Genomic DNA, 26,308 nt, shown 5'->3' on the forward strand with positions numbered 1-26,308 from the left:
GGCTTGCTGACCTTGGTGGGAAATTTGGTCCCATATTCCAGAGTTAAAGTTGTCACAGGACTGGCCCTTTGGAGTAGCTGCTCCTCCACCCAGGTGCACCAGCCTGCCATGGACTGGAGGAGCTGCTCCGGGATGACCAAAGGGCCAGTCCTGTGACTACTGCAGCTCTGGAATATGGGACCGACTTTCCCATCAACATCAGCAAGCCACTCTAGAGTAGATTTCCCTCCCTTGCCGTTGGTTTTACCTTCCGGTTCCAGCTTGCTTGAAGAAAGGTATTCCCCCGTCTTTCCCTCCCTCCCTCCCTCCCTGTGTGTGTGTGTGTGTGTGTGTGATACTGATGAGTTGATATATTTAATATGTCTCTCATATAGATACAGATTCAAACAGTTATAAAATATAGCAATATAAGAAGTAAATACCATTTTTCTCCATGTTGCCAGCTGACGTGCTTTGGTAATCTGCTGAGCTCAATGAATCAGAAGATACAGATCTACTTGTCTTGGGCATGTGAGAACTTGAATAAAGACTGGAAGTTAATGACGGAGAGACAGCAGTTGTAGGTTTGTCTTGTGTTAGGTATCTCAATCGACGACCAGAAGACTGGAAGAAAAACATAGGCAATAACAATTGGTACAAAGATAACAAACAAAGGCTACATTCTAAGCTTAAAACTAATAGCATTATACCCCTTTAGCAGAATTTAATATATATGCATAGAAAATAGTACTTATTACCATTATGTATATAAAAAGCAACTGTAAGAGAATAGGTTATGTGAGCTATAATTAGGTAAAACAGGAGAATATATATAGTCCCTCAGGTTTGGGTCAACTCATGATTGAACAAATGTAATGTGCTGTACATGGGGCTCTAACTTTTAAAACCCTATGTGGACCTAATTATTGGTCTGCTCTGGTTTCTGACTGCCCTGTAAGATTTGACAGTTGGTTCTTTCTGGATCCCATCAACGTTATCAGGTAGGATCTAAGAAACAGGGCTTCTCTGCCATGGCATCTTCCCTGAAATAACATCCGACCCCCACAAATTAGTATGATCCCCACCCCACTGGCCTTTCAAGGAGCACTGAAAACATGGCTTTTCCCCCAGGTCTTAGGTTAAGGGTACAGACAATTTTTTTTCCATTTTAATCTCTGCTGATTTTATATTTCATAACTGTTTGGTGTTCCCTCTTAATGACAATAATTTTGAGTGTTAGCTTTTTGTTTTATTGTTTACATACATTAAGCGGCTCAGCGTCATTGGAATTAGGTATCCTAGAAATTTGATTAATAAAATAATTAACACTACCCCTAATCATAAATTGAAAGCAAAAACAAAAACCAGAATGTTTTGGACCAGGAGTAATCACTTCTATCCACTATAAACATTATTTTTACAGATATGATCAGGGATGGGCTGCTGGGGGTTCGCAGGGGTTCGGGAGACCCCCTAGCTAAGATTTTGTGCAGTTCGGACAACCCCCAAGTCCCACTCCTGGCTGGCCCCGCCCACCCTACCCCTCCCCGGAGTCCCCACGTGGCCTGTTTTGGATGCAGGTAAGTACAGGGCACATGTGGAAGCTTGAAGCGAGCAAAAAACAGGCCTCCCAGAAGTTCGGGAAGACCGGAAATGGGCCCATTTCTAGTTTCCAGAAAGCCTCTGGAGCCCAGGGAGGGCAAAAACACCCACCTCCGCCATGATGCAGGAGGCCAACTAGGCCATGCCTACCATGGCAATGCACACCCAGCAACGGGCAGAGAACTCTTTGCTAAAATTATTGAAGCCCACCTCTAGATATGATCAACATCAGAGGTGGTATTCAGCAGGTTCTGACCAGTTCTGGAGAACCGGTAGCGGACATTTTGAGTAGTTTGGAGAATCGGCAAATACCACCTCTGACGGAGATTTTACAGTATCCTTCCCCTGCCACACCCACCAAGCTACACCCACAGAACCGGTAGTAAAAAAAATTGAATTCCACCACTGATCAACATGTACCTATTTATTTAACTAGGTTATCTAACTAATTTGAACTTCAGCTTCTCTGAGCCTAAGCCAGCATTGCCAATGACAAGAAATTGTGGAACAGTAGTTTCAAGCAAGTAGAGAACAGCAGGTTGTTTGTATCTACTCTTCACAGTTCAGGTTTCTTAATCTCAAAATGCATATGTGAATACATGAAAATAATTCCTTCTGAGTAAAAACTTAAAGTGAAAACTGAAGGTTGAGGCAAGGCAAAAATGTATAAAATTAATTGTGATATCAATAAAATTGGTAACTAGATTTTTTTTACTCCAAAAAGCAGTAATGGGCCTTGACTGACTTTAAAAGAGGACAAAATACATTTCATGGAAGAAAATGCTAATAGTTTTGATGGCTCACTTTTAGTGTCAGAAGTGGTTTGATATTATAATACAAGTTAAAAGGGTACTATTATACCCATTCTCTACTTCTGGGTTTCCCATAAGCACCTGGCTGACTTTTCTCTGATCTGGCAGAACTCTTAAATTATAATTATTATTGTTCACATCTTCTGCAGAAGACATTTAATGACATTTAAAAGACATTTATTAAGTTACCACATCTGGGCCTGCCCTTGAAATAAAATGTCAACACTGCTAACTCAGATTTGTTTCAACAAGTTATATTTGGACAGATCATAGAGTCATTTTGAATACTAGTATAATCAAATCTGCTGATTAAGTGGTATATTTTTTCACAAAGATCCATTGCTATGGTATAAAAATAAAGAAAAACATTACAGAAGTGAAAAGCTATTTCTTTTAATAGCCAACTTGTAAAAAAAGATGGGATACAAATTAAATATATACTTTTTCCTTCAAACATAATTCAAATCTATTACTCATCAAATGTCATAATTTTGGGGGGAAAAGGTTTTCTGTATGGCTTCACTTACCTCTTCATCCAAGTTTCTAGTCCATGGTGAGTTGACCTCCCTGGATTCTCTTCTGGGGATATCTTCTTGTTTTCCACTGCTTCCCTCACTAGCTCTGAGCCTGTCTGACCTTTCACTTGGCTGTTCCTGAGTAAACCGTTCTGCGCGAGACCGGCTAAAAGTTTTCTCTGCCTCCTGCAGGTCTGTAAGTGTTATACCCTGGGAAATAAGGCAGTCTTTGTTAATGTAGTGTCTCTTTACAGTGGGGGTCCCCAACCCGCGGGCCTCAGTTCAGTACCTATGGCCAGTTAGGAACTGGACTGCACAGCTGGAGGTGAATGGTGGGCGAGTGAACAAAATAGAAACCACAACCACCAAAACCGGTCTGTGGAAAAACTGTCTTCCACGAAACCAGCCCCAGTGCCAAAAAAATTGAGGATCACTATTTTACTGTCAATAAAAATCCCATCATAAATTATCCTTCCCACAGTGAATAATCTTGGTAAAATTCTAATCAGGGGATAGTCAGTCTGATCAAGTAAACTCAAAGATGGGAATCAGTACTTCAAAGTATGCTAACTTAATTATCTATTAAATATAGCATTTCCAAATATTCAATATGAAGTAATAGCAACAAATATTTCTTCTCTGATGAAAAATAATTAGCTTTTTAAAAATAGTAATTTAATTATCATTTATAACTTGTTAATAATAGTCTTCCTTGAAAATAGATATAAACTTTGAGAAGTAATACAAATTATATTTAAAGCAGGCCTTTTAATGGCCAAAGATATGTAAGAAATTTTTCGTTCTAACTTAAGAAAAAAAAACTACACAAATGAAATAATTTAGAGATCATTGCCTTCTTCTGTAGAAGTTAATGTTTCTTACCTGGGTAGATCTGCGAGACTGACGAGCTTGCCTAGATCGGGCTTTCCTTAGAGATTCTGCTTCTTCATCTCTTACAGGTGTCAGATATGACCTAAAATATTATAATAAAAAAGAACAACCCTTTAAGCAGAAAAATAGCTTATGCAAATAAGAATTTCTGCTTATTCAAACAATTGAGATTTTCATCTGTTGCAGGGTGTGAAGAGGGTACCTTACATTAAAAATAAAATATGAAGGCAATTTAATTACTGAGTTTGTATAATTAGAAAGAATAAATAGATAGATAGACTAAAATTTAAAGTAATCTGTCTGTAATTCTATACCTAAAAGTATAGCAAGGGCATAATCTTGATGGACTTCTACAACAGGCATATACAAAATCAGAAATCAGAATCCAGTCATTGACAAACACTAAGAATTTTTTTACCATGCATATAGCAATGGACTTTGGCCTAGAGATTTGCTACAGTATAATAAAGCAGGGTAAAATCACAAACAGTAACAGAATTTAAATGCCAAATAGCCAAACCATCAGGACCCATTATGATGAAGCCTATAAGTATCCGGGCATTTTACAATTTGGATAACCTCAAGCAGACAAGTTAAAAATGTGATTTGTAAAGAATATATCCAAAGAGTAAGGAAATTGCAAGAGACAAAACTGAATGCTGAAAATACCATCAAAGCCATCCATACGTGGGCCACACCTGTGATATAATACACTGCCAATACAAACCATTGTAGATTCCTGGCAACTGCTTGGACTTTTCTTGGCAAGACTTTGGAAGTGGTTTGTCATTGCCTGTTTCCTAGAACTGAGAAAGTAACTTGCCCAAAGACATCCAGGTGGATTTGTGCCTAAGGTGGGGCTGGAATTCAGAGTTTCCAGATTTCTAGCCCAATGCCTTAACCACTACAGCTTCCTTAAAATGAATACATTTAAGAATAGATTGACAATATATAATTTTGATTCACATTGAATTACATCAAATTGCAAAACTATACATGGGCTATGTTTTTAGCTATGGATGGGGAAAAGTTCAATAAAAACCACCTGGTCTACTATAATTTGAATTTCAAGTGTTATTAGCAAAAACATAAATTGGAAACGCTACATATTGGCATTTCATCCCATTTGTGTTTGGCTTCCTTTTATGCTAGATACAGTATATTTGAATCAACAGCAGTATTGATTTCCTGTAATGGGATATTTTGGGATATTTGGCTATATAAAGATTATTAAATTTGTATGCGACAAAGGCTTGAATCCTTGGTCTAATTTTTCCTTGCTCAAGTTTCTTTCCTGTTTTTTAAACATAATTATATCTTATCACTACTACTAAGAAAATAGTGTAGACATTATTGTATTGTGTTTCAACAATGTCTTGCACTTTATTTTTTTAAATAAATATCCATAACCTAGTTTTCAAAAAGATTACTGCCTTCTCTTTCAGCGCATCCACCAAAATAAAGGTTAGTCATGACACAAATCCTGAGGTTTTTGGGGGGTGGGGTGGTGGGGTGGGGTGGGGTGGTGGTGGAATGTAATAGTTCCTGAGATCAGCCATGCTGACTGGAGCTCATGGGAAAAGAGTATACAGGTAGTTCTCAACATATGACCACAATTGAGCCCAAAATTTCTGCTGCTGAGCAAGACAGTTAAGTGAGGTTTGCTCCGTTTTACAACCTTTCTTGCCACAGTTAAGTGAATCACTGCAGTTGTTAAATTAGTAACATGGTTGCTAAGTGAATCTGGTTTCCCCATTGACTTTGTTTGCCAGAAGGTTGCAAAAGTTGATCACATGACTCCAGGACACTTAATGATTAATACTGTATAGTATTGTCATCAGTATTATAATTTTGAACATTGTAAAATTCTTTAGTGTCAGACAGATTATTTTAGCTGCATTTTTCTGAAATGATGGAACACAATTTCAAAGTAAACAAAAGGGACAACATGGCTGAAGAAGCAGCAATCGTAACTCAAAAAACTGAAGTGGAAGGTAGTATCTCATTCTCAGTATATGAAATATGACATGTGATAAATGATGCTACATCTGCTGATCTGTGGTTTAGACATCTGATTCCTTAAATAGAAATTAACACATAATTTTAAAAGTTAGAAAGTTTTCCATTTGAGATTAAAAAGACAGCAAGTCATCTACTGCCATCTTGTGGAATGAAGAAATTTAGAAAGATGCATATCTTCACAAGGGAGAAAGATTAGCAATTGTTTGCCTTAATTGCAAAAGACTTGTAAGATTATACTTCCCACTACTTTAAATATTCGGATGTAGGTCTGTCTGTCTGTCTGTCTACATTCGGATGTAGGTCTGTTTAAATGTTAACTTTTACTACTGAAATGATTGCTTTGAAGGAAGGTACTTAAAACTTTAGCCAAACCACTCCGTTTACAAGTCTGCTCATAGTTCATTAAATTAACTATTACCTTCCGGGCATAAAGACCTAAAAAGAATATTGTTAGTAAAATATCCTGCTCAAATTAAGCAAGCATGCAAAATCAATTTAATTAAAAATTTAAAAGCACGATAGACAATACAGATACTAAATAAAAGGTATTTTAGCCATTTTGTTGGGAGCAAACAACAATTTTAAGATATCATTTTAGGATATTATTAACACACCCACATTCCTCTTCACATCCTCTGTAATGTATATAGGTTTATATACTTGTATTTATAAATTATAAATACATGTATATAAGTTACTTGTTGCTCTATTTTATCTGCCTGCCTTCCCTTCACCTTCACTTTTTAAAATTAAGTCTCAATAAAAACACCAAGAATGCCTACCTTGAACCTTTACAGATAGTCTGCCCAGGAGCTGAGATTCTTGCATGGACCGCTGCATAGGAAGTCAGGAATTCAATAATAACACACAAGTCCTGACCTCTTCAACAATAACAAAAAAATGCAGCTTGCTATCTGATAAACCAACAGTAAACTTTTCTCTTCCGAACATGGAAGTAATAGGAAGTCTGAAATAGCAGACAGAATTCTTCCCTATCCTACATTGTCAGCAGCACTGGCAGCTTGCTTTCTAAAAGGACAAACTTATCACAAAGCAATTAACAACGAAAGCAGGGCTGATAAGCACTTTCAACAGTAGGTGTTGGATGACTGCAGGCTTCTTTAAGCGTTTAGAGTCCTTTGCTGTCCTCCCCTAACACAGCATGGAAGGGCAGATTACTCTTAGTTCCCTACAGAACACTTAACCAGGTTAAAGATGTAGTGGGTATCCTAAGTATTATGTTGGAATAGTTTTAAAGCTGGCTAGTTCTTCTACGCCTAAAGATAATTATGCAAACATAGCCTGTGTGATTAATTTATTGTTCTATTTATTGTGCAACTTTAGTTTCAGTTAATTTAAGAAGAAACAAGTTAAAGAATCAGCCAGATCTTAAAAGGACAATTCTGGCAACCTTTATTTTAATGAAAATATTATTGTGTGATATACATCAAAAACTTATCTGATTCTATAACTTACAGAGTAGGAACCCAAACTTTCAAGCCAAATTTAACCAACGAAGTCTATCTGTCCTCTGAAATGTTTCCTGAAGCCTCTCCTTGGCCTGCTATCTTTTTTCTCCTGATACTTGCAACTTTAAATAACTTTAAATAAGCAAACAATATCCCAATCAAGGAGCTGCCAAACATGTTAACAGTAGACTACAGCCCAATCAAGGAACCATCAAGACAGTTCCCACCAACCCTGACAAAGCAAGCCACTAGTATATAAAATAAGAGCAAACCCCACTGCCAAACAGCACTGATGTTACCTAGTTTGGTAATGAAGCATCCTCAAGAAAACACGCAAGCTCAGAGAGCTCCAATGACCCCAATCACACTTCAAATAAATAGAATCACCTTAAACCAATATTTATTGACTATTTGTTCTTTCCAAAAGAAGCCTCTCAATATTCTAGTTCTCTAGAAGACAGTACCTCAAGATTTTTCCTTTTGTCCGCCACTTCGTCTGACATTTAAGGAAGAATTGAATAAAACTAATCTGGAACTGTTAAAGCTGCTCCTTCCAAAATAATTGATGCCTATATATGTATTTTGGGAAGGAAGGGGCTTAGAATCACTCTACCATGAGATAAATCCTATTTCTCACCTCATGTAGTATTTCACGGCTCAACAATCAGTATGTCAATTATCAAACATTGGACATGTATAAGGATTGAATATATCAGCCTTGAGATTTATATGCCTTTTTAATAAGGCATTATTATTTGTTAAGTTTTCATCTCATTTTTTTAACAAAAAGTAAATATAACGGTAAATTGCTTTATTGATACTGTGCCCTCTACAGAAGATACAGACACAGTCAAACGTATTTGAACCCTTCCACTTTTTTCCCAATCAATCCCAATTTTTGCCATAAAATAAGTTGCAAGTGACACAAGTAAATGGCCATCACTGTTCTTTATTCCATTGTACATTCAGGACTTCACTTTATATGTATGACTTTATATATTCTTGTAAATAATAAAACAAGTGAAAATCGCATGGACATAATTTTGGCCCTTATAATAATTACTTATAATTGGTGCTTACTATTTACAAGAATATGTTAAATCAAAAACAAAGTATTTGCTCTATGGACTATGAAATAATGGATGGTGGCTTAGCTTCTCATATATCATAGTTTTCATACAAAAGAGACAAATAAAAGTTGTCAAAAACAAAGGAATTTTAAAAACAAGGTTTTATAAAAAAATATGAGATAGCAAATTGAGATTGAAGAGGTTGTGGGAGAGAGTAATGGATGAATCTAGCTAGCAGTAAAGTTATTATCATAGTTTACGTGAATTGAAAGAGAAACTATTGAAAAAGGAATGTTATTCTATTGGTTTCTATCCAGAGTTAAGCTAGCTGGTGAAATCTAAAATGAAGTGAACAGTTGATCCTAATAAGGATTTATGGGATGTAGAATGAGACTTGGAGAAGGTTAAATTAAGTGTTTGAAGGTACAATCCAAAATAAAAAAGAACACTGAAGAGCACCATACGAAAGTTTTTTTCAAAATCCATTAAATACAAGAACAGAAAATCAAAGGTTTGCTTCTCTGAAGATCATTAGCTAAAGTGAGATCATCTGTCAGGTCTTCAGACTATGAAAGATGATATTTTGTCCATTCATTTGGTAAACCCTTTCTTTAAACACATATGGAAAAATAAGATTAGTCCTAATATTTAACAATATAAAGGAGTGTTTATATGTTAGGAACACAATATGTTATGATTGTATAATATGGCACAAACTGCTTTGCCATCTTGTGCTCACTAGTAAAGAGAGCCGACTGCCATCACAAAAAATGTAAATGTAAGCAGCTCAGAAGCTGGAAACTTGAAAGTGCTTGTCTGCTCCAACAAGGCATGGCTGATACTAAAATTGTTTCATACTGTTTCTGTAAGTTCCATAAAAAGGAACAAAAACTGAAACTGTGTGATCCTGTCTGTTTCAATCAGATATTGGAACATATTCTTATAATTATCTCGTATGATTCCATATGAGAACCCGTGGTGTCACAGTGGTTAGAAAGCAGTATTGCAGGCTGACTTGCCTACTGCCAGGAGTTTGATCCTGACTAGACTCAAGGTTGACTCAGCCTTCCATCCTTCCGAGGTCAATAAAATAAGGACCCAGTTCATTGGGGGCAATATGCTGACGTTGTAAGCTGCTCAGAGAGTGCTATAAAGTGCTGTGGAGTGGTATATAAATCTAAATGCTATTGCTATTCATTCTTTTATTAATAAGTTGTGTTCTGTACTAGATAGCTGAATGTCTCCTGAGGTTTTGGAGAAATAATCAGCTTGATGAAATAATTCAAATAATTCAAGGAATAATTCAAGGAAATATCTGGAAAGAGACCAAGCATCATACCAGTTCACAAGAAAGCTGTTAGGAAAAGGCTCTATCTTAACAAGCTGAAAATTAAATTGGATTCTAAAATAAAGCAATCCAGTTACTGATATTTTGGCAATCTTATCTTACCGAATATAAAGTTACCCCTTCAACTGGGATTAAATTTTTTTAACAACCGGCTCTGTGGGCGTGGCTAAGTTGGGGGGCGTGGCTTGGTGGTCAAGTTATTGGCTGGGCGTGACCAACTCAATATCACTCATATCGAGGCATGCATTTCCTCACCTGGCCTCTCATGACTGTGGGGATGCTGCAACAGTCGTAAATGTGAAAAATGGGCATAAGTCACTTTTTTCAGTGTCATTATAACTTTGAATGGTCACTCCACACAAGAAAAGTACCAGCAAAGGAGGGGGAAAAAACTCCAGAGAAGTTCCTGAGATAGGAAGTCTAGTCCTACCAAGAACGTAGAGAGGCAGGTTAATAGAGAGGCAGTTTCTGTAAGCAACACCAGAATGTTTCCTTCCTGCCTTCCTTACAGGATTAGGCCAGTAATTTCTTCTAACAACCGGTTCTCCGAACTGCTTAGAATGTTTACCGGTTCTAGTGAATAGGTGTGAACTGGTAGAATCCCAGCCCTGGTAGGAACACGCTAGATTTATTTGCTATTAATATATTAATCTGGAATAAAATGCTTAGGAACAACACTTTGGAGCTCAAGTTCTGTTTTCATCAGGCATTTCTAATCTATTAATAGAGCTATATAGCAGCCACTCCAAATTAATACTGTCCAATATTGTTTAGTTAATAAAATCTATGCAGAGCAAACTACTTTAGCTGATATTCATGCACAAAGGATTGTATCTATGATTCTCCTTTCTAGACATTACTGGAACAGTTTAAGATTGGATTACATCAAAAGTGCTATCAGCAAAGTATGAATCAGAACAGAGGGGCTTGTACGTAAAACCTGCAGATAAGGAACTGAACAAAGAATTGTGTTTTACAGATATCTTTGAGCATGCATAAAGATATGAGTTAATCAAGAAACTAGAGCATCTAAATGATTGGAACAGCACACGTTTGAAAGGAAGGACATTCCCGAGTGCTTACTCATTTTTCCATTAACTTAAGCAATGCATTTACATTTTAATCCAGTGACTTCAAATAGACAAGCCTGTTATGGAGGCATCTTAATGATCTAATATTAGCCTGGAAGTTTATGTTGTTGTTGCTAAGAGAACACTGTAGCTTTGGGAACACTGAGTTAGATAAACGTATTATTGTGACAGCTGCCACAAAATGCTGAAATCCCATACTAAAATATCTGCAAATATCTGTCATTTTTCATGTTAAGCTTCCATTAAAAATGTTTTAAAAAGATCTAGTGATCTGTCTTTCTCAGAACCTATTTTAAATCTGCACATTGCTCCTTGCTTAAGTGTCATAGGCTTTTAGCTAATTTGAATATTCAACAAACTCTAATCAACAAGATCCTAAAGGAAATCAACCCTGATTGTCCTGTGGAAAGACAGATCCTCAAATAAAGCTCACATACTTTGGCCACAAAATGAAAAGAGAGGGCTCACTAGAAAAAAAACCCTGGTGTTGGGAAAGACTGAAAGCAAAAGGAGAAGGAGGCAGCAGAAGATAAGATGGTGTCATCAATGCGGTGGTCATGAGTTTGGGTAGACTCAGGGAGACAGTGCAGGAAAATGGGAGGGGGGACTGGTGTGCTATGGTTCATGGGGTGTGAATAGTCAGATATGACTTAGCAACTGAACAACAACAAAATCAACAAGAAAAATAAATAATTGGCAAGTCCAAATTCACATGTAATTCTCCTTTTCTACCATGATCCACAAAAAATATCCAAGGCTCCTCATTAGTTAATAGAAAGTTTATATTTTGAAGCATTCCCTTTTGAAGAAATGGTAATTACAAAATCTATAAGAAGAACTAATCTATATTTCAGAAGTCATAGATCAAATAGCACTGCAGTTTATTTGTTTAAACTTACAATCAAGGAACAGAACAAGAATAAATATGTAAAGTTATAAGCAGATCCTTGCAGTAAAATATAAGTAGAATCAAAAAATACATTGAGAGTAATTTTAAGATTCATTTTATTTTATTTTATACAAATAAATATTATTTAACAAGAATAATAGACAAAATGTAAAAGCTTTTTACACTGTTTCAACTTTCTGTAAAGAATATTCATAACTCATACATCCATGGAAAATTTACCAAATCAAAATAGAAACTAGGATCCATTTACTTCACATTTCCTGAATGACAACACTAGTACTAGGAAACATTTCATAAGATAGTGAAGAATAAACCCTTTCAAATAATGTCATTATATGAATAACATGAATTTTAATGAAAGTAATGTTTATATTTAAAAGTATATATACCATGACTCAGAGCACAACTTGAGTTGCACTAAATTTATATGATCATGTTTTAACAAAAAGAAAAGCAAATTGATAAGGCAAAATTTTTTTTGGGGGTGGGGGAAGCTTAATATGATCTTACCTACCATTAGATCTGTGTTATGTAGTAAATGCAGCTCATAACCCCATAAAAGGCTCACTAACCTTCTTCGATCCCTGGCATCACCAGTAGATGACTCTGTTCCAGTCAGTGAGTTAGAATTAGTAGTTGTGACACCATTGGAACTTCCAGGTACAGTGAGATTTGTTATGACACTTAATGGAATGCTAGAAGAGACAGCCTCTGTGCTCTTCTCTGCGGTAGAGTCACTCTGTTGTCGGTAAGGGGCTCTGAAACATACAAAATGAAATTGTAAATAACTGTAAAATGCCTTAGGAGAAGGAAGAGAAACAAAATGAATTTCCCTGTTAATAGAACAGTCATCTGAACATTTTATATAGTAATAGTGATTTCTTCTTAGTGCATAAATAATGACAAGTAACATGATTAAAAGTGTTAGAATAGGAACGAAGAAAGGTAATTCCACAAACATTGCCCTCAATCAGGTTCAGCTAGTAAAGCAATTGAGCACAAATGACAGAAGGAAGAGTTAACAACTGGAAAACTGTAATTAAAGAATTCAAGAAGAAAAATCTTAATAAAAATCTGTCAGAATAATATAGCTGGGTGGTAAAGAACTGCTTTGAGATGTATTGGGATACCAAAGTCTATGACTCTTTACAGCAGGTGTTCCTTTCCCAGGATCATACAGCTGCCCTTCATAGCTGCTGCATAATCCCAGAAAAAACATGATCCTTTAAAGAGCCGATGCTATTTTCCCACCCCTATGAGCTCCAAAGCACCTTTCTGGAATTGACCAGTTTTTGTGGAAATCATAAAATATATAACCTTCTATTGCCTAAATAACATTTTAGATGCAGCAGAACTATTGGGAAGAACGTTCAGAATGAAATATTGTGTTTTGACAGCAATAACACTAGGTTCCTTTATAACCCCTCTTCATAATTTTCTCAGCATATTATGATCCCCTTACCTGGTAGACTGGTAAACTGATGTTGTAGTGTTAGGCCTGGTAGATGTTGGGCAAGGGGCAATCTGCCACTCTGTGCCCAATGAGGTAGATGAACCAAGAATAGTAGATGAGGTAGTAGAAAATGCATTGCGGTTAGCTGAAATGTAGGGACTGGTGATTTCACTACTTCTACCAAATGAAGCACTGTAAAACAGCAGAAAAATCAATTTCTTCAGAAATCCTTTAGATATAATATTAAGACCATGACCCATTCAGTGCTCAAGAAATATTCCGCAAAATGAAAAGAGAAATTAGAAATCAAGAATTGCACTTTTGGTTAAGATCAGGTGTGGTCAGGTGTGCTTATCATAATTCCCTAGGTTAAGTCAAAGAAGCAAGATGAATCAAGATTGAAGAGAAAAAAGTAATAAGAGAAGAAAAAGCAAATGAAAATATATGTCCATTGGCACATAATGTATACCTAAATAAAATTATTCTGTTTGATAAAAGAACAGAATGAAAGAATCTAGACTAAGATGAAAAGGTCAAAAATATCAAGTTTTTTTAAGTTAGCTAAAGTAGGATTAAGAATGAATGATAAAGTGTATATGAAAATGCAAAGACAAAGGGAACAAAATAATTACTAGCTTCAATTTAGCATGCATATAAATATGCATACCAATATGAATCCAAATTCCAAAACCTCACAATCCTACATTATGTTTTATAATACAGGTTACTGAACCTATCAAAGATAATTAATACAAATCTCCACATTACTACATTCAGGGAGGCCAGACTCAGAAATAAAAAAATCTAACAGTTAAAACTATTTAATATTGTATTTGGCAAATAGTATAATCATGTCTAAAATGTTTAAAATGCTACATACAATATTTAATAAACTTGATATAACATTTACATCTTAATGCTGCTATGATTCTGCTCGAAAGAATGACTACATTTCCATAATAGGAACGAATCCTCATAGATGAATCTATTCCATATTATAATGATCAAAGAAATCATAATTCAGGTTGATGCCAATGCAAGAATTTTTTTTTTAAAGCATAAAAATATTTTCACAAAGATCACTATGATGCAACAAGTTCATTCAGCACATGAAAATTGCTTATGTTGCTACTTTCAAAAAAAACGAATCTGAAAAAAAGATATGCACAAAACAATTGTCACTAAATAAACTAATTCTCAAATTTATTATTGAGTGTTTTTCTTGTATTATGTTTTTATGGATTTATTCCAAAGGAAAGATGTGGGTGAATTGTTTTGTTAATTACTAAATACATATTGGGTGTGAAGAATAGAAACAGAACATGCCTAATGATCAACATATTCAATTAAATTAGGACATGAATCACAACAATAAGAAATTTCTTACAGATTACTCATAGGATCAGGATCGGGGGAAAAAGATAAGGTTGAAAGATACATGCCCACATGAGCAATAGATCTGACAGTATTGTATGCAGACTGAAGCATACAGTAGAATAAATTAAATTTAGTCCATTTCCTAAATAAACAGACTATATGTACCAGAAACAATATGAAGCAGACAGTCAATAATGCAAGAGTTTGGATTACAACTAGCAAGCTACCTGTGATCAGGTAAATTTTGTATTATCAAAAATGCTGTGATTGTAAACAGGTTAATTAAAAATTAAGATTGCTACTTTTTGTTGACCTAATTTAAGGCAACAATGAATAGATAAATATCAAATACTTTAAACTCGATATTCTACTTAAACTAGAAAGTTGGCTTTAGCAAAATAAAATGCCATTATGAAAAAAAAAAAAACCTGAAGCCTCTGCTAAATTTGATTACAATCCAGTTCTACATTTCTTTGGATTCCTACTATGTTGTTTCCTAAGGATATTCAAGAATTAACAACATGATTTATCCTATACCTAATAATTTGGGCAATAATTTGGGCAAGGATTCTAAGGATTATAAAATCCAAGGACACAAATGCTCCAACAAATCCTGGAATCAAATTAAAGGAAATGCAGTCACCTTGGATAACAAGATGAGTGGCATATAAATGTAATAAATAAATAAATAAATATTTTCACAAGTGTGTCTGTAATAGGCCTAACTAATAACGGCAAAAACAAACAGGTTATTAAAATATTTAAAGTTATGCTTACAATACTGAAATGTTTTAAAATGAAAACAATTTGTATTGCAGGTAGGAAACTATACCCATTATCATGGGAATTTATTTCTAATTGAGCAGTGGGTCTATCTTCTATGTTTTTCTCATGCCTTTATCACCTGAACTATCCCAAAGCTTACTTGAGCACTGTCTCTTTAAAGACAGCTTGTGAAGGAAAGGAATAATCCCTTCTGTCATTGGGTTGCTAGACTGACATTACTTGAGTACAATTCATTGTAAGGATAATTTACATGGAGATGATTCAAAAAGAAATATAGTTTCCTTTTCAGAATATAACCTGGGATTAATACAGCTTTTAGTTACATTATCTAACGTAACTATTCCTCATATCTATGCCACATTCTCAGCTCATTCTCATACTGCTGTCAAAACGTTATGGTTTTCAACCCTACTTTTAAAATCACCTAGGCTAAAAAAAATGGCCAAGCCTTTTCCAGGTTTATCCAAAAGATCCTGGATAACTCCTACAATTATCCAGATGTTTGAACAGCAGGTCCTGACCTCTCAAATATTGCTTGTCCACAGACTGCAATAATGTTGAGATAATATCATAACATATATAAAATTTCTATTGATGATTTGAATTATAGCTACAGCAGTATATATGTATTCAATTGCTTGCTTGTAAGATTAATATGATCTTACTGCTTTTATTGATTAGCATATTCTTTCAAATAACCCCTTTTCTATTTGTAATAATGTCTGCATATTTGCTTTCCAGGTTTTAATTATTTCAAAGTAAATGACAAAAGTGTATCATGCTAATTTGCATAGCACACAACAAACAAAATGTTCCATATTTCTACAATGATATTCAACCTCCACTACAGTTTTAGATTAAAATAATACTTTCTTCTATTTCTTATATTTCACAAGATACATTTTTATATGGATAAAGTTTTTCATGTAGAAAAAACTTAAAACATCATTTATCTTGGTTTTCTTCTTTTCTAGTTTTATGGCAGTCAGAATTTTTGCTAAACTGTTTAAAATTAATGCAATCTTGAATGTTTTTCCACCAAAAGTTTTAAATGCACCTTACCTTTTCATATAGGTAGATATGTAGGTGGAAGGTGCAGCAGTTGTAGGGGCTTCATTCCCCCTTGGTTCCTCCCTCCATTGTTGGCGAGAGTAAGGACCACTCCGTACCAAGTTAACAGCAGATTCTCTAAAATGGCAAAGTGGGAACAGAGAGGGGGGTAATTACAATTTTGTGTTTCATATTCTTCAATTCTGACAATCTATGATAAGACACAAAGATTGCTATGATGAAGTACTGTTTTGCATGGTTTAACCACAAACACAATCAAAATCTTCCTCCATTCACCTATACAAGCCAAAAATATCCTGTGGTTCATTTTTAATCTGCTAAATCAACTGAGTGGTGTGCTGAATTGTTCTGTTCAGCAGCTCTGCTAAGCTGCATAATAAATTAAAAACAAATAAGGGACAGCAACAACCTGTTAATATCAAAACAAGCAGAATTTGCTGGGACTGAGTATGTACATTGAAAGATATGCAGGCAGTCTATAACAGCAGTATTTCAACTATAATCACATTCTGATCTATTTACCCAAATCCAAGCAAAATGCATGCTTGCCAAGATCAAGCTAATGCTGGAGAAAAAAAATACTGGGAAATAAAAACCAGCTGTTAAGAACACAATATTTTATATAAATATCTTCTATGTTTCTGAACTGTCACTAAATGGTTCAGAGACAGATAATATACACTGAGAAGAATTAAAGTATGACTAAAAATCAATTCTGAAGAACAGTTCTAATAGATAACTTTAAAAAATATATAGCTTGAGTAAAGTGCAAAATGTGTATCAACATGTCCTGTTCTCTGCTGTTATTTTTCTATTTTGCAGTAACTAAAATATGTCATTCTAAAATGTAGGGCTAATTGGACAAACCGTGCAAACATACTGTACATGAAATGAAAAACAGATATATTCAATTCTGTCATCATTTTTAAGATGGTGATAGTCCAGGGACAGAGTCTTGCTTAATATCTGTGAATAATTTGAACCTGTTGGGTCAGAGGAAGTGGAGAGGGTCTTTATAATTGTGAGCTTGGCCATTTGTTCATTCATTCCATTTTCCTCCCTCCCCCCAACTAGCTAAGTCTACCTAGGTGACATGTGATTGGGTTCTAGCGCTCATGAATTCTTCTTTGAGGGAGAGGGATGTCCCTGCAGCTCAGATGGGCAGTTATATAAATTTTATAAATAAATAAGCAAGGAAATCATAACTAACATATGTTACTGTATCGGAACAGAATTTTAGTTACAGTTATATAACTTTAGTTATAGTTTAATAATAAAATGACTTGGCTGGTCTCCAAATGCTAAGCAGTCTTGGATCTGGTTGGTATTTGAGTGAAAGAAGTCTATGAAATAACAGGCTAGACTAGGAAATCGGGGAAAAAAACTGCCAAGAAAATTATATGGACTGGTTTGTGGATTTATATGGATTTATATTTTATTGCAAAATGTAACCAAGATGTAGGAAAGCAAGGGGGAAGGGAGGAAAACTGTCCCACAGATTCATTTCATACTGTGGACATTTTACTCCTATAAATCTAGGGCCATTATTGAAAGGCTCTTACCGGTTTTCCTTTTCTTCAATGTCACCTGTATTATTTAATCTTCGAGGGGATATTGAAGCAAAATAGATTTTATTATCCTTGTCCTGCCAAAATAAGAACAAATTCCTAAATTAGAGCAAATTTTTGGATAAAAAATAATTATCTCAAACTGCGGCTGAAAAATGATGTACAATTATGAAATACACTGTTTGAAATTAACTGCTTACCAAATTTGAACTGGTAATTGTGTATAAAACCATTAGAGTATTGTCTCAATTCTTATTCCCACAAAGTATTTTGGAATTGTGCACTTTTGTATAATTGTACAAAGAAATGTATCATTTTTCTATCTCATGCATTTCAGGATATGAAGCTAGTTTCAAACCCGTAATTTACATTTTATATGATGATGAAACCAGCAGTTTCATGAAGACATTAAATAAGATGGGGAGAGACCAGTACCCTAGACCACCCAACACTGGAATGTCTAAGGGCTCAACCCCTTCTTCCCCAAGTTCTACCAAAGGCCATTCACAAAAGTGATCAATAGCCAGACCTTACTTAATAGATGGTATAACTCATCCAGAAACCATTTACTTGGAGACCAAGTACCAACTACAGAAATTATCTAAGACATTTGGATCCAGGAATGGCTTTTTCAAACAGAGCACATCACCGCCTTTTCCAAGACCAATGGCATTAGAACTGAATCAATCTACAGAGGAACTACAATTAGAAGTAAATGCTGCATAGCACTGACCATGGTCAAGCTCAGAATCAATATAATCTGTGTTCATAATTTAAAGTGAAGAAAAAATGTTAGTAGTTGAAAGATAACAATCTATCATAGGCTTCATTCCTCAAATGGATTTTAAGTCACTCTTTGTATGACAGAAAAAGCAAATCCTAATTCTAGTTAACAAGTATGACACTATACCAAAAACAAAACAAAACAGCAATTAGATTATTCAGCAATATTTTAGTTTACAAAACATGGATTTCAAAGTCAGGGAAGCCAAATTATTGTGTACCTTGTCTTGGTTATCTAATAGTGCAGATATCCGAGGGGTTGAAGAAGAGTAATAGATGGAGCTGCCTTTCTCTTTGAGAGTGTCACAGGGCGTGCTGTCCTCACTAAGTGCATTTTGGCTGCTAGTTTTCCGCAGGCTTAGCCTCCATGATGATGGTGATTCATCTTTTTGTTCCTCAGGCTTGTTGAGCAATGAACTACACTGTAAAAGATGGTACAAAGAGTGGCTTGAGGGCATAATTAGGAAAACCCTCAATTACCTTATTCCAATACTATGACAGTGTCAACAAGAGAACAATGACTCAGAGAAGTAGCAGTTCCTTTCCTGTATGTCTTTAAGCAGACTTTAGCCAGCCATGTTTCACTTGAATTCCTGTACTAAACAGCAGCTTAGATTCAATGGCTGAAATGGCTCTTTTCAGTTCTAAGAGTTTGTCTTCTCTTGTGCAACTAAAATGATCCCTTTCTACCTCACAGATGCTTTAAATTTACTGCAAAGGGGAGCTCCAGAGTGCACGTTGGCTTGAGAAAGATATATATGTTCTCTAGGATAAGCCATTCTACTGAGTGACAAAACAATTGCATCTTAAATGCCAAAACAATGGTATCAAAATATATTTTCTGATTAAATTTATAGAAAATATCATACCTACATTTGTAAATGTGTGTGTGTGTTCCCCACCCACACGTATACCCACACCAACTCTAAAATGTTAATTTGTCCATGTTAGTGCTTTTTAATCAATTGTGTTTAAAAATATTACTGTGATTTTTTTTGTTTTAGAAGTGAGAGTCTGACTCATGCACAAAATAAGTTGTACTATACATAGCAGAGGCACTATAAACAATAGTTAGGTTCCAATAGACAGTTTAATCTAAGCTAAAAGTTCAACCCCTACCAAACATTTCAACATCACCTAAATAAATCAGAGGCACTAAATTAATTTATACTATAATCCAATTAGTGACTAAATAGCCACATTCCAATTGGTGCTTAAATTAATTTGTTTAATAGTTTTTAGATGTCACATGGTAAGCCATGTTTTAAATCTGAGCTGATCCCAAATCCCATGTGATATATTATTAATATTAGTATTACTATTGTGACTATTTTAAATGTATTGACTGTTCAACGCCAATCGATACGAGTAGATTGCTGAATTTGCATGCCTAAGTCAATCTCTAAATAGAATTCTGCATGTGAAAAAGAAACAGAATATTCCTGATTTCTACAAGACTAGAATCTGGAGTATAAATCGCAAAAAGATATAGACTCTGACCATGATCAGTAAGAAAGTAAATTACAATATTTGGAAAGAAATATCATTCAAAGTTAAAATAAAACCATTAGTGCATAGTAGACACTGGAGGCAGATGAAGGACATCAGGAAGTACAGGTAGTCCTCGACATACAACAGTTCGTTTAGTGACAGTTCAAAGTTACAACAGCACTGAAATATGTGACTTATGAATGTTTTTCAGTAACGACCTTTGCAGCATCACCACGATCATGTGATCAAAATTCGGATGATTGGCAACTGATTCATATTCATGACCATAGCTGTATCCAAAGGTCAGGTGATCCCTTTTTACAACCTTCTGACCAGCAAAGTCAATAGGGAAGCCAGAGTCACTTAACAACTGGATTATTAACTGATCAACTACTGTGATTCACTTCACAACTGTGGCAAGAAAGGTCATAAAATGGGACAAAACTCACTTAACAAATGTCTGACTTAACAACAGAAATTTTGGGCTCAATTTTGATTATAAGTTGAGGACTACCTGTATCTTAATTCTGACATACTAAAGAATAGTAAAATGCTTTTGAAGTGAATGCTCAACTTTCATTTTTGCTCTTCTGTTTCTAAGCGGCAACTCCACGTGCAGCATTTAAAACATCCCATAATATGCTTGCAAGGCTACATGCTGCTATTAATATTGGCCAGCAGAAGTGCCAAGGAAACTACTGCAAAATATATACAGTATATACAACCCTATCAGCATTGTTGCTTTGTAGTAGGCCATTTCCATTAGCACGTATCTCCATGTCGGTCAGTCTGCCTATTAGTCCTTGATTCTCCCCTCTTATTTTAATTGATAATTCAGGGTTTATGCCTAAAATTATAAGCCACTTGCTAAACCAGTGTAGCATCTTGAAAGTGTCTGAAATTGTTTTGTTAGAATGTGAGTAAATCGTTAACTGGCCAATTCCTTAAACAGAAGGCAGGAACTAAAAGAACTTTGAAAGAGAAAAAAAGAAAAATATACAGTTGACAATTGGACAGAGAGAAAGGACAATAAAGTAACTAGTGTAACTTAAACAAAATGGGAGGAAAAAGTCTGCTAAGACAAGCTATACATGCATTCTGTAATAAAGGAACATTTTCTATGTTCATGGAATGTTATTCGTTCATGACCAGTGTTCGTGATCACTGGGTAAATACAAGGTTAAGTGTAATACCTGCTGTAAAATGTCTAACACATTCTGCTACCACATGAAGAATAAGAGATGGCAATATAAATATAAAATCAAACTTCAATCTCAGAATGTTTGTCTTTTGATTATCAAAAATATTTTAAAGAATGCTTATTTATCTTGGAATATACTTGGAACAAATCATGCCACCTCTATATAAATAAATTCTGATTTTGTTCCATTCATCATCCTAAATTCATGGAGCAGCAGCTTTGCAGCTTCCACTACATTGAGCAGCTTGTTAAACAGAAAGGGAAAAAACCCTAATCCCTGTTTCACAAATGAAGCATACATAAAAGACAAAACCTGAAGGTAGGGGACTGGTGGGATGTTGATTTTTCCATTCTCCTATTCATCAGATGGAGAGAGCATTGGCTAGCTGATGCAAAATTCTCAGCAACTGCAGAGAATATACAGTCATAGGATGTTTTGAAAATGATTCCTATAGCCTATCCTCCCTATAGCCAATCAACCCTATAGCCCATATTGCAGTCTAACCAAAATTATATCCTTGTTTAGCTGCAATTGGCTATTTATTAATTACTAATTAATATAGAGGAGTGAGATGTTTTAATAACTTGGTTTTTCATAGCACTCAACCTTTTCATTTTTCAGATGGATCCCTACTCATTTGTGGCTTCACAAGCTTCTGTATGTTTGACTCACAGAGCTGTCATCTTCTGCTTTATGGCAGTTTAATGTTTTGGAAATATCAAAAGAGCAAGTGATAGTTGCTCCTATATGTTTTAAGAAAATCCACTGCAAAGTCAGGCAAATTTTTCACTGTATTCCAGTGAAATATCTCTGCATAGATTCCAAAGAGCAATAACATTAAACACAGCCCCTTTTTCTTCATCCAATAGTTAATAATTTCCCAAGATGGAGGAACATTTTTAATTTTTAACTAAAACCTTATATTCAAACAAATGTTTCAATACCTTACATTCAAACTAATTTATCCTAATTAATGAAATGTACTTATATAGCACCACACAGCTCACTTTTATCCCCAGGAAATTAACACTAATTTCTTCCAATCTATGTGTTCTGGTTTACTGAAAAATAAATATTAATATGTTCAATTCTATGCTTGAGCTATTCTAACACAGTAGCTCCCTCAGAATGACTTTTGCAACATATAATGTAGTGCCAACTGTAAGATAGTTACAATTCAAAGGATTATCAATGTTGTCCTATATGAACATTTGCAGAAACTATGTCTTGATTACAGTGCTTTCAGTTGTACATAATATAAAAACAACTTCAAACAATGTAACAGCTGTCTAATAATCTCTCTTAGAACTCAGCATGCAGAACAAACAGCAAATTTTTCATGCATTCGTACACATTACACATATATTACTTCTTATATCACTGACCACTGACCAAAGCTCCTGATAACAAAAACAACATCATAATGAAAAGATAAATATTAGAAACATTTCACTAATGGTTTAAATTAATGTCGGGGAGGTCAATTCTTCTAATCTGACTGGGCATGTACTACACTCAATAGGAATTCAACTGTGATGAAAATACCTTAGATAACAGGTACATTTATTACTGACTGGGAATTCTTTATGGACTTTTTGCTGAAACGGCAAAAAATGAATTGGTGATTTATGATCTCATGTTTACAAAAGGTGATATGTGGAAAAAAGGGAATCATAATGTAACTTTAAAGTGGTAGAATAGATGATAAATTTATTTATAACTATTGTAAAAGGAGATTAGGAGCTTCTTTATATATTTTTTTCCTTTTCATTATTTATCGTTTTTGTTTACCCTTTTCTCTTTTTCTTAAATCTGTATTCTTCAATAGGAATAGCAAAAGCAATAGCATTTAGATATATACTAATTGGCAGTGCTTCATAGCCCTCTAAGTGGTTTAGAGAGTCAGCATATTGCCCTAACAATTTGGGTCCTCATTTTATCCACCTTGGAAGGATGAAAAGCTCAATCAATCTTGAGCCAGGTGGGATTTGGCCTGCCAAATTGCAGGCAGCCGGCAGTCAGCAGAAGTAGCCAGCAGTACTGCACTCTAACCACTGCACCACCATGGCTCAGTGTAATGATGAAGACAGCTGCATTTACATTAAGAAAAAAACATGTTTTTGATCTACGGAGTTTGATTTTTTCAAGGTCAACACATTAACAAATAATGAATTTAACACCATTGAGGACATGAACCCATTTAAGACCAGGGTTTTTTTTTGCAAAAGAACCTCCTGCAGTCTGATATTTCTGTATAAAATTAACTGTATACAAAATAAGCATAATATTTACTATATTTTTTCTGGTAATTATGTTGCTGATTAAACTGTAGAAGAATAGGAAATAACTGTTTTGGTTCAAAACAAATAGCATCAAATATGTTGATCAACTCAAAGTCAGTTCTTGATGGTTATCTACCACAGTACTGCAACAGGTTTTAACCATACTTTATCAAAATAGAACATCGATTCATTCTTTCAATGTTTACACAAAGTAAGTTTCATTTAATAGAATTTAAGAAGTCATTCTTCATAGGATAAAACTTTAAATTTAACCTCTAACCCCTTACTTCAAGTCACTGTCTACTTACTTTTCTAGCAGGAGCCATCGTAAAAGTGTTATGTTCTGGGGGTGGTGTTTGTTCTGTGATGAGAATTCTGGATTCATGATTGGAATGGTTTGCAACAGACTCTTCTTTGCTCTCTAAGAAGATGGAAGGCAGAGAGTGAAAGATTTGCAGACATTCTACAATAATTCTAGATTTAACTGAGCGATGCTGCAGTTAAACATATATGCCCATTTGAGTTACTGTATGTTAATCAGTATATATTTTAAAAGCCATTTTCCTATAGTCTGAACGAAATGTTGCCACTATGGACCAGTAGTTTTCTAAAATACAGTACTTACTGATTTTCCACACATTATTTTAGAAAGGGCTACAAAAGTGAAGGAATTAATAACTTCATTCATTCAGTCTGAAGACTGTGACCCCAAATTTAAATAAATGTGAAACTATTTTAATCTAGGTCATGACTGAATCATTAAAGAATTGCTGAGCTTGAATTTAAGATTTAAAAAAATCATTTGAAACTGGTTTAGAGATTTGTACATGAATGAAAAGGGAATTTTTGTGGGTCATGTACTTTGTCAATTTTAGATGGAACTTTATACCTTTAAAAGAGATCTTCATCAGGCCTTTAGAAAGAGTACAATTTGTCAGGTACAAACTTCTGGGAAAGCAGAAAGCTTCCAATCATCCTGGGCTAAGAGGTGAAGGCAAAACTGCCCAAATCTAAATACCAGAGTCAGGTATACATGCATCCTCCTGCCTACCTACCCCCCCAAAAACCCCAGCAAACAGCATACCACACAAAATATATTAAGGCCTTCATATTAAAAGTACTGTTTCAGAAGATGCACATGAAATGTGAATGCCCAGTATGAAACTGCAGGAAATTCCGGCATGCATGTATTTAATGCTGTATATCTGAAAGTTGGTATCAACAATGAATATTGGCCAGCCAGATACTAGTTGAAACAAGGTTAAAAAGGGATCACAATAATTAAATGAAACTTATATTTATTTTATTAAAATAATAACTTCTTGACCATTTTATCTACTTCTGTAAAATAATTTTTGAAGGTGACAAATAGCACCAACATTTCCCTGCTTAGGCAGGCGTAAATTAGGAGTTCAGAGATGGGACTGATAAATTATGTATATCCAAACCATAGGTTTTTGCCATTAATTCTGTATACTGAGGAATTACTTGTTTTGATGCTACAATTAGTAGAACAAAATCCTAATATAATGCTGCATTGCAGCAATATATCTTGTGCAGTCTTCCAATTTATAATCTAGAAAAATATGTAGATAGAAGTCTCCTAAATTTATGCAGCAACACCATTAACATTCAAAAGCTGCTAATGTATCAAAGAAAAGCGAAGGAAGCTGAGTAATTTTTCAGGAAAACACACACACACACACACACACACACACACACACACACACACCTATAAGCAGTCACTTACTGTGTGAATAAGTATGTTTAATTGTGACTGCTCAATAGATTTGAGCATTGCTTGCTATCTGCCTACCAAAGAAGAAGGGGCTAGAGATGCAATGAATCAATGTCATCAATGCTCTCCTGATTAATGAATTATGAAACGCCAAGATCTTTCTAAAGAAAGTGGGTGGGGACTTTGAAGGTAAGTATAAAATCATTCCAAATATGAACCTCCATAAAATTGCTGTTTCCGGCATTTACATTTTAAAAAACCTAGACCACTTCCAAATCAGAAAGCAGCCTCTTTCAAACTTGGAACAGCTTTTCCTGCATTCAAACTACAAACTCTTGTGAAGTTTCACAATCCTTTGTATTCCATAGATGCTGATTCTTGACTCTGTTAATGCAAAGTGATTGAAAATATTTGTATCTTGGGTGGTAGATGCTGGTGGTTTGTTCTCCATGCTTGATGTTTCATCACCAGGCTAGGTAATACACTCAGTGGGGCTTTGGTTGAAGCCTCTTATTTCAGTTCTTCTCTGATTTTATTGATCCATGTGGTCATGCGGTTAGTGGATCGTGTGTCTGGTTGGTCATACCATGTGACTGGTTGGTCATTATGTGTGAAGGTCACCAGGTAAAGAGGTAGTCAGCGCCGTTGTTGGTTAGTTGCTCAATTGATACTGCTCCTTATGGGTTTGTAAGCTGGCTCCAAATTGATATAGCAATAGCAATAGCACTTAGAGTTATATACCGCTTTATAGTGCTTTACAGTCCTCTCAAAGCAGTTTACAGGGTCAGCATATTGCCCCCAACAATCTGGGTCTTCATTTTACCCACCTCGGAGGGATGGAAGGCTGA

The 26,308-nt window shown here is 35.1% G+C and overlaps 1 protein-coding gene across 6 annotated transcripts in view; it reads right to left on the bottom strand.

Annotated features, from left to right (window-relative positions):
- Window positions 1-26,308, bottom strand: part of PPP1R12B (protein phosphatase 1 regulatory subunit 12B) — a 105,629-nt gene that overhangs the window by 53,546 nt on the left and 25,775 nt on the right. For 4 of the 6 annotated variants that reach the window (XM_026713031.2, XM_087929280.1, XM_026713030.2 and 1 more), the window contains exons 9-17: window positions 24,031-24,143; window positions 18,969-19,169; window positions 17,959-18,041; window positions 16,388-16,513; window positions 13,172-13,354; window positions 12,282-12,467; window positions 3,791-3,881; window positions 2,921-3,118; window positions 423-603 (exon numbers count right to left, since the gene is read on the bottom strand). In XM_026713031.2, the coding sequence (XP_026568816.1) occupies window positions 423-603; window positions 2,921-3,118; window positions 3,791-3,881; window positions 12,282-12,467; window positions 13,172-13,354; window positions 16,388-16,513; window positions 17,959-18,041; window positions 18,969-19,169; window positions 24,031-24,143 (1,362 nt within the window). The remainder of the gene's footprint in view (window positions 1-422; window positions 604-2,920; window positions 3,119-3,790; window positions 3,882-12,281; window positions 12,468-13,171; window positions 13,355-16,387; window positions 16,514-17,958; window positions 18,042-18,968; window positions 19,170-24,030; window positions 24,144-26,308) is intronic. The other 2 variants (XM_026713033.2, XM_026713032.2) reach the window with 1 other exon arrangement.

Source organism: Pseudonaja textilis, chromosome 3 (assembly GCF_049901715.1).
Source record: "Pseudonaja textilis isolate UNSWEBS1 chromosome 3, rPseTex1.2, whole genome shotgun sequence".
In the NCBI taxonomy this organism is placed as follows: domain Eukaryota; kingdom Metazoa; phylum Chordata; class Lepidosauria; order Squamata; family Elapidae; genus Pseudonaja; species Pseudonaja textilis.